Source organism: Meles meles, chromosome 20 (assembly GCF_922984935.1).
Source record: "Meles meles chromosome 20, mMelMel3.1 paternal haplotype, whole genome shotgun sequence".
NCBI classification, from domain to species: Eukaryota; Metazoa; Chordata; class Mammalia; order Carnivora; family Mustelidae; genus Meles; species Meles meles.
This window is the reverse complement of record NC_060085.1, coordinates 18,577,596-18,586,072: the sequence shown is the minus strand read 5'-3', so window position 1 is coordinate 18,586,072 and position 8,477 is coordinate 18,577,596. Positions and strand designations below refer to the sequence as shown.

The window sequence follows — 8,477 nt, the reverse complement described above, 5'->3', positions numbered from 1 at the left end:
ATGGATCCAGGGACAGCGAACCTCCTAGCCCTGTTCAGCACCGCGGGCAGCAGTTGCGCTTTGCCCTTAACAAAGATGGCGACAATAGCTTCAATAGCCAGAATCGGCATGCGCAATGGGCTGTACCACCGGATTTGGGGCTTCGGGGCAGAGGTGGAACGAACCATCGCGGAGGCCGGGAGCCATGTTGGAGCGGCGGGAGGCGGCAGCAGCGTCGGGGATGCTGTGGTGGGGGCGGCAAAAGCCGGGGCCGCATGCCAAAGGGGTTCTGGCCGCGGAGTAGATGGTGCCCAGAGGGCGGAGGCGGCGCGGAGCGACAGGCCGAGAGGCGGGGGACCGGGGCGGCGGCAGGGGCCCGGGAGGGGGCCCGAGCGGCGGGGCGGGCCCAAGGCCCGGACCGGGGCGAAGGGCGGTGGAGGCCGTGTGGGGAGGCGGGGGGTGATGGCGAGGCGGCCGCCGTGGTGGAGTCTCAGGGGGCTGACGACCCCACTACTCCTGCTCCTTCTCCTCCTCTCTTTGTTCCCTCTCAGCCGGGAGGAGCTGGGGGCCGACGGGGGCCAAGGCTGGGACCCAGGGGTAGCTGCCGCTTCGGGGCCAGGGGCGCGGACCGGTGGCGGAGCCTTAGCTCTTTGTCCCGAAACGCCCGGGCTCCAGGAGAATGGAGAGCCTGGTCTGGAAGTCAGGGAGCCTGTCTTCGTGGGGCTCCGAGGGGGAAGGCAAAGCGCCCAGAGTGGTCGAGGGCCCCCTAAGCAGCTGGACGCGAGGGTAGGGGCGAAATGTGGGGTCCAGGCATTAGACAGCCGCGGGCGAGAAACAGGACAGGGACCAGGGTCTCTCTTATGCTGGCGCACAGAGGTCTCTTCTTGCGGTCAGACAGGACCTTTGCGAAAAGATAGTCTCTCTCCAGAGGCTATGTCCCCAGGGGTCCCGAGCCTGGAGAACAGCTCGCCCTTCCCTTCCGATCTTCTGGTTCGGCCCCGTGGTTACAAGCCTGTGTCCTTCCCGAGGAATGCTGGGAGAGGCACCCCGAAAAAAGTGGGAAACATGCGTTGCTGCGGGGAATTGTGGGCGCCGAGGCGCAGGGGTCAGGGCGAGAGAACTGCGACATCTCGAGCGGAGAGAACAGTCCCTCTGCCCGACTGTTCCCCTAGGACTGCGCGATCTGGCCCTGGGCTGGATTCAGCACCGCGCACAGAGAGGACAGCTCCGGCGTCTGGTTCAGCACCGCGCGAGTCTCGGACAGCTCCCGAGCCGACGCCCGAGCGCATGCGCTCGCGTAGCCTCTTCCGCCGCCGCTTCCTCCCGCAGGGCCCGGGGCCGCGCCCCCCGGGGGTCCCGGCTCGGCCTAGAGTCCGGAGAATACCCCCAGCAAGCAGGGTCCGCCCCCGTCGCGCCGCGAACCGCCACCCGCAGTTTCCGCAGTACAACTATCAGGCTGTAGTACCCGAGAACGAGGCTGCGGGCACCGCGGTGCTACGCGTAGTGGCACAGGACCCGGACGCCGGCGAGGCCGGGCGCCTAGTTTACTCGCTAGCCGCGCTCATGAACAGCCGCTCGCTGGAGCTGTTCAGCATTGACCCACTGAGCGGCCTCATCCGCACAGAGGCTGCTCTGGACCGCGAGAGCATGGAACGGCACTACCTGCGCGTGACGGCGCAGGACCACGGCTCGCCGCGCCTCTCGGCCACCACCATGGTGGCCGTTACAGTGGCCGACCGCAACGACCACGCGCCGGTGTTTGAGCAGGCTCAATACCGGGAGACGCTTCGGGAGAACGTGGAGGAGGGCTACCCCATTCTTCAGTTGCGTGCCACAGACGGAGACGCGCCCCCCAACGCCAATCTGCGTTACCGCTTCGTGGGACCTCCAGCTGCGCGCGCCGCGGCCTCCTCTGCCTTCGAGATCGATCCGCGGTCTGGCCTCATAAGCACCAGCGGTCGCGTGGACCGCGAACACATGGAAAGCTACGAGCTGGTTGTGGAGGCCAGCGACCAAGGCCAAGAGCCCGGGCCGCGCTCTGCAACTGTGCGTGTGCACATCACGGTGCTGGATGAAAACGACAACGCGCCCCAGTTCAGCGAGAAGCGCTACGTGGCGCAAGTGCGGGAGGATGTGCGCCCCCACACGGTGGTACTACGCGTCACAGCCACCGACCGGGACAAGGATGCCAATGGACTGGTGCACTACAACATTATCAGTGGCAACAGTCGTGGCCATTTCGCAATTGACAGCCTCACGGGTGAGATCCAAGTGGTAGCACCTCTGGACTTTGAGGCCGAGCGAGAGTATGCCTTGCGCATACGGGCGCAGGACGCGGGCCGGCCACCACTGTCCAACAACACAGGCCTGGCCAGCATCCAGGTAGTGGACATCAATGACCATACTCCTATCTTTGTCAGCACACCCTTCCAGGTCTCTGTACTGGAAAACGCACCCCTGGGCCATTCAGTCATCCACATTCAGGCGGTGGACGCAGACCACGGGGAGAATGCCAGATTGGAGTACTCCCTAACTGGTGTGGCACCTGATATGCCCTTTGTGATAAACAGTGCCACGGGCTGGGTCTCTGTGAGTGGTCCCCTGGACCGTGAGTCTGTGGAGCATTATTTTTTTGGTGTGGAGGCCCGAGACCATGGCACACCCCCACTCTCGGCCTCAGCCAGTGTCGCAGTAACTGTGCTAGATGTTAATGACAATCGGCCCGAGTTTACAATGAAGGAGTACCACCTACGGCTAAATGAGGATGCAGCTGTGGGCACCACCGTGGTCAGTGTGACCGCTGTAGATCGTGATGCCAACAGTGCCATCAGCTACCAGATCACAGGTGGCAACACCCGGAATCGCTTTGCCATCAGCACCCAGGGGGGTGTAGGTCTGGTGACACTGGCTCTGCCACTGGACTACAAGCAGGAACGCTACTTCAAACTGGTGCTAACCGCTTCTGACCGTGCCCTTCATGATCACTGCTATGTGCACATCAACATCACAGATGCCAACACTCACCGGCCCGTCTTTCAAAGTGCCCACTACTCTGTGAGCGTGAATGAGGATCGGCCAGTGGGTAGCACTGTGGTGGTCATCAGTGCCTCTGATGATGATGTGGGTGAGAACGCCCGTATCACCTATCTCCTGGAGGACAACCTGCCCCAGTTCCGAATTGATGCAGACTCGGGGGCCATTACGCTACAGGCTCCTCTGGACTATGAGGACCAGGTGACCTACACACTGGCTATCACAGCCCGGGACAATGGCATCCCACAGAAGGCAGACACCACTTACGTGGAGGTGATGGTCAATGACGTGAATGATAACGCTCCACAGTTTGTGGCTTCCCACTACACGGGGCTGGTATCCGAGGATGCTCCGCCTTTCACCAGTGTCCTGCAGATCTCAGCCACTGACCGGGATGCTCATGCCAATGGCCGGGTCCAGTACACTTTCCAGAATGGGGAAGATGGGGATGGAGATTTTACCATTGAGCCCACCTCTGGTATTGTCCGCACAGTGAGGCGGCTGGATCGGGAGGCAGTGCCAGTCTATGAACTGACTGCCTATGCAGTGGACCGAGGTGTGCCCCCACTGCGGACTCCAGTCAGCATCCAGGTGACGGTGCAGGATGTAAACGACAATGCACCTGTCTTCCCAGCTGAGGAGTTTGAGGTGCGAGTGAAGGAGAATAGCATCGTGGGTTCTGTGGTGGCTCAGATCACTGCAGTAGACCCTGATGAAGGCCCCAATGCCCACATAATGTACCAGATTGTGGAAGGGAACATCCCCGAGCTGTTCCAAATGGACATCTTCTCTGGAGAGTTGACTGCACTCATTGACCTGGACTACGAGGCTCGCCAGGAATATGTGATTGTGGTGCAGGCCACGTCGGCCCCTCTGGTCAGTCGGGCCACTGTGCACGTCCGCCTGGTTGACCAGAATGACAACAGCCCTGTGCTCAACAACTTCCAGATCCTCTTCAACAACTATGTATCCAACCGCTCAGACACCTTCCCCTCAGGTGTTATTGGACGCATCCCAGCTTATGACCCTGATGTCTCTGACCACCTTTTCTACTCTTTTGAGCGGGGCAATGAGCTGCAGCTGCTGGTGGTCAACCAGACCAGCGGGGAGCTTCGACTCAGCCGCAAGCTAGACAACAACCGCCCACTGGTAGCTTCCATGTTGGTGACTGTCACAGGTAAGGGATGGGGGGCAGACAGGTGACCCAGTGACCTCAACCTGTCAGGGCCTTATGGGCTCCACAGGGCACCCCAAACCAAGAAGGTTTTCCGAGTCTTCCAAGAATCCCTAAAGTGCTGGGTTCCTGCATCCCACAGGATCTGCCATAGACTTCACAGGTTAAGTTCACATAGTCTCTGCTTAGGGTCTTGGGTAGACTCCACAGAACCCCAGAGATTCTAGGACACCTAGCAGACCCCATAAAGACCACCTGAACTGTCTACTACACTAGAGATAGTGCCCCCACTCCCAGAAGGCTGCAGGTCCTGGTTAATGCTGGGGAGGTCACAGGAAAAGGGCATGGGCCAGTCAGCCCACACCACACCCTTGTCCAGATGAAGCATTACTTTGGGTCCGAACTGACCTTCATCTATACAGGGAGGGAGGCCAATAGCTCAATGGTCAAGAGCAGCAGCTTATTCTGGCAGCTTCAGACAAAGAGTGGGCATACATTGGCCCTGCTGCTGTCTAAGGGTCTGACTGCAGCCCAGCCCTTCAGGAATATGTCCAGAGCTCCCACCTGCCTCTTTCCTACCTCTCCAGCCCCAGACTTCCAGAAACACTGCCTTGCAGGAGGGTTCAGGTGGGAGAGGCTCTGGCAATTCTGTCTGTTGCTCCAGAGGTTGGGAGCTGGGCTTCAGCTGGTGTTCATTCCCCAGTTCTGGAGCATGGACTCCTGGCTCTGCCAAAGGAGGCACAGCCTTCATTATTCCTCAGTTCACTCAACAACCAATCCTTAGTTAGCGTTCAATGTGTACTAGGGCCTGGGGACAAGGTATATAAGCAGCTCGTTCTCATTTTGAAAGGTGGCCACTGAGATCACAGGACCCAGGTCTGGGGTGATGGGCAGCTTTCTGATCCAAGAATGCTGAGGAGGGAGTGGGTGGCCAGGGTCCAAGACCTTCCTGGAGAGAGGGAGCTTGCTGAGCCAGGGTTCCGTGGGATGGGGTTGAGTGGCCACAGGGCCAGAGCCCCATTTAGTGCCATGGGAAAGCAGTTTGCTGACCAGAGATAGGGGAGGGGTAATCCTTGATCTAGAACCCCATCTGTTTCTTTGAGGGGATGTTTTCCTGTCTATGTGAAGCTGGGGGGTAGGGGTGGGTGTCAGGGCCAGTGGCCCTGGCAGCTCTTTAAGTTCTGAGTGAGGGTGTCTTTCTGACCATGATAACCTGGGGGAGGATGGGTTATTGACCACTTAGGGATCTTCTTGTGTGCTGTTGGATGAATGACTTACTGACCCATGGGCTGGCTTAGATCTCTGCTGATGTTGGAGGGAGGGGATAGGAAGCAGCAACTTTGTTCCTTGATGCTGGGGGAGCTGGTCCCAAGCCCCAGATCCCCTGTGCCTGCCTGCTGACTCAGAGGTGCTGGGGGTCTGGGCATTCACTGACCCCAGCCCCCTGAGTCCCAGGGAAGGGCAGCCACTGACCCCACACTGACCTCTGTCCCTATCCCCACCGCAGATGGGCTGCACAGCGTGACGGCGCAGTGTGTGCTGCGCGTGGTCATCATCACGGAGGAGTTGCTGGCCAACAGCCTGACCGTGCGCCTTGAGAACATGTGGCAGGAGCGCTTCCTGTCTCCACTGCTGGGTCACTTCCTGGAAGGCGTGGCCTCGGTGCTTGCTACTCCCGCTGAGGACGTCTTCATCTTCAACATTCAGAACGACACGGACGTGGGGGGCACAGTGCTCAATGTGAGCTTCTCCGCACTGGCGCCACGCGGGGCCGGGGCGGGCGCTGCGGGTCCCTGGTTCAGCTCCGAGGAGCTGCAAGAGCAGTTATACGTGCGCCGCGCCGCCCTTGCCGCCCGCTCGCTCCTGGACGTGCTGCCCTTCGACGACAACGTGTGCCTGCGCGAGCCCTGTGAGAACTACATGAAGTGCGTGTCGGTGCTGCGCTTCGATTCATCCGCGCCCTTCCTGGCTTCGGCCTCCACGCTCTTCCGACCCATCCAGCCCATCGCAGGCCTGCGCTGCCGCTGCCCGCCCGGCTTCACGGGAGACTTCTGCGAGACAGAGCTGGACCTCTGCTACTCCAACCCGTGCCGGAACGGCGGCGCCTGCGCGCGGCGCGAAGGGGGCTACACCTGCGTGTGCCGGCCGCGCTTCACAGGTGGGCAGGCTGCCGGGCGGGGGCCGGAACTACAGTGCGAGTGAGGGTGCGGCGGCCGTCCTGAGCGTACCGGGGTCGAGTAGGGCGCGGCTAGGCCGGAAGTGGTAGAGCCGGGCCCTGCGAGAGCACGAGGCACTGAAGGAATAGAGAGGCCTAGCTCCGCGGGACTGAGGCTGTGAAGGGGGCGTGGCTGTGGAGGGGGCGGGCCCTGGGGACGTGGCCGGGCCACTGGGAAGGCGGGGAGGGGCTAGGCTGACAGGGGGCGTGCCCACAGGGAGCTCGCCCTTTCAGAGGGCTGGGAGTCTTTGGAGGGGCGGGGCCCGCTAGAGTCCGCGCGGGCGGGGCGCTGACCTCCCGCCGCGGTGTGACCCGTAGGAGAAGATTGCGAGCTGGACACGGAGGCTGGACGCTGCGTCCCCGGCGTCTGCCGCAACGGGGGCACCTGTGCCGACGGGCCCGACGGCGGTTTCCGCTGCCAGTGCCCGGCGGGCGGCGCCTTCGAGGGCCCGCGCTGCGAGGTGGCAGCGCGCTCCTTCCCTCCGAGTTCGTTCGTCATGTTCCGCGGCCTGCGACAGCGCTTCCACCTGACGCTGTCCCTCTCGTAGGTGCCAGCCCCGTATCTCCGCGCGCCTCCACGCGGTCCCTACTCCCTCTATGACCCTGACTCATTCCCAGCTGCCCCATCCTGATCCCCCACAGGACACCACCCTTCCCGGGATGCCCCACCGGGGTGCTCGGAACGGCACTGTCCCTGACGTCACTGCACTATCCCTGACGTCACGGCATCCTTTCTCATTGCTCCCTGTCCACCCCACCCAGGTTTGCCACAGTGCAGCCTAGTGGGCTACTCTTCTACAACGGGCGCCTGAACGAGAAGCACGACTTCCTGGCCCTGGAGCTCGTGGCCGGGCAAGTGCGGCTTACCTATTCGACGGGTGGGTGCTTCCGTGGATGTGTGTCGGGGCGGGTGTACATGTGTGGGTGAGATGGCTGGGATGGGGTGTGAGCCTCAAGTCCCCTCAGGTTTGCCTCACTGTACCCGCTCAATACCTACTTCCATGCTAAACAGACATCAGTGAGCATCTGACGTCCTAGCCATTCCCTGGGGGAAAGTCCATCTGTTCAATGTGTGTGCTTCTCCTATCTGTCTGGAGACACTCTGGTCCAGCCAGTGCGGTCACTAGTGGATGGGACTGATTTGACGTACCCAGGACCGTATGCTACATCCTGGGAGTAGCTGTGTTTCTATGACTGGGGGTGGGGAGGGAGAGGCAACTAGGCAGCTCCAGACAACCTTCCATGTGTATCCTCCCCACAGGTGAGTCCAACACAGTGGTCAGCCCCACAGTTCCAGGAGGCCTGAGTGACGGACAGTGGCACACAGTGCATCTAAGATACTACAACAAGGTGGGCACCAGCCTTGGCATAGGAATGTGAGGGGAGCTGGGAGGCCAGGTTCTGCCCTTCAGGGGTCACCCTGGGGATCCTGTTGAGTGGTGTGCCTGGGTCTCTAGCCCCGGACAGATGCCCTGGGGGGTGCTCAGGGCCCCTCCAAGGACAAGGTGGCTGTGCTAAGCGTGGATGACTGCGATGTGGCCGTGGCTCTGCAGTTCGGGGCTGACATTGGCAACTACTCATGTGCGGCTGCTGGCGTGCAGACAAGCTCCAAGAAGTGAGATCCCAGCCCCTGATCCCCAAGCCCTCTGCCTGCCTGCCGAAGCCCACCCCTTCACATGTCCCACTCCCCACCTTTCCCCAGATCACCCTTTCCCTCTCCCCCTGAGGACCTTGAAAACCCACCTCACCCTAGCTCCATCCCTGTGTTCTACCCCCGTCCCCCACTCCTGCACATGTTCCCCAGGTCCCCAGTCCCCAGTGTCCATGCTCCCTGCTTCTCTTTAATGCCCCACAGTCCCCCTTGGCACCCCAGACTCTTCACCAACCACCCAAATGCCTCACTCTTTCATCCTGGCCCTCGACCCCTCTTTCACCTTTCCCTAGACCATCTGTGCATCATGAGCTCTCCTGTGCACCCCTACAACTGAAGTTAGACCCCAGCTTCTTCCCTAACCTGGCCTTACTCTCCCCACTAAATCACTTTTACCCTCTGAGTCCTACCTCCCCACACACACT

The 8,477-nt window shown here is 61.1% G+C and overlaps 1 protein-coding gene across 5 annotated transcripts in view; it reads left to right on the top strand.

Annotated features, from left to right (window-relative positions):
* LOC123932383 (cadherin EGF LAG seven-pass G-type receptor 3) overlaps nucleotides 1–8,477 on the top strand; it is a 37,216-nt gene continuing 28,739 nt past the window's right edge. For 3 of the 5 annotated variants that reach the window (XM_045990493.1, XM_045990484.1, XM_045990482.1), the window contains exons 1-6: nucleotides 442–4,189; nucleotides 5,694–6,344; nucleotides 6,720–6,945; nucleotides 7,164–7,279; nucleotides 7,663–7,751; nucleotides 7,859–8,016. In XM_045990493.1, coding sequence (XP_045846449.1) covers nucleotides 442–4,189; nucleotides 5,694–6,344; nucleotides 6,720–6,945; nucleotides 7,164–7,279; nucleotides 7,663–7,751; nucleotides 7,859–8,016 — 4,988 coding nt within the window. Of the gene's footprint in view, nucleotides 4,190–5,693; nucleotides 6,345–6,719; nucleotides 6,946–7,163; nucleotides 7,280–7,662; nucleotides 7,752–7,858; nucleotides 8,017–8,477 lie in introns of all 5 variants that reach the window. The other 2 variants (XM_045990481.1, XM_045990483.1) reach the window with 2 other exon arrangements.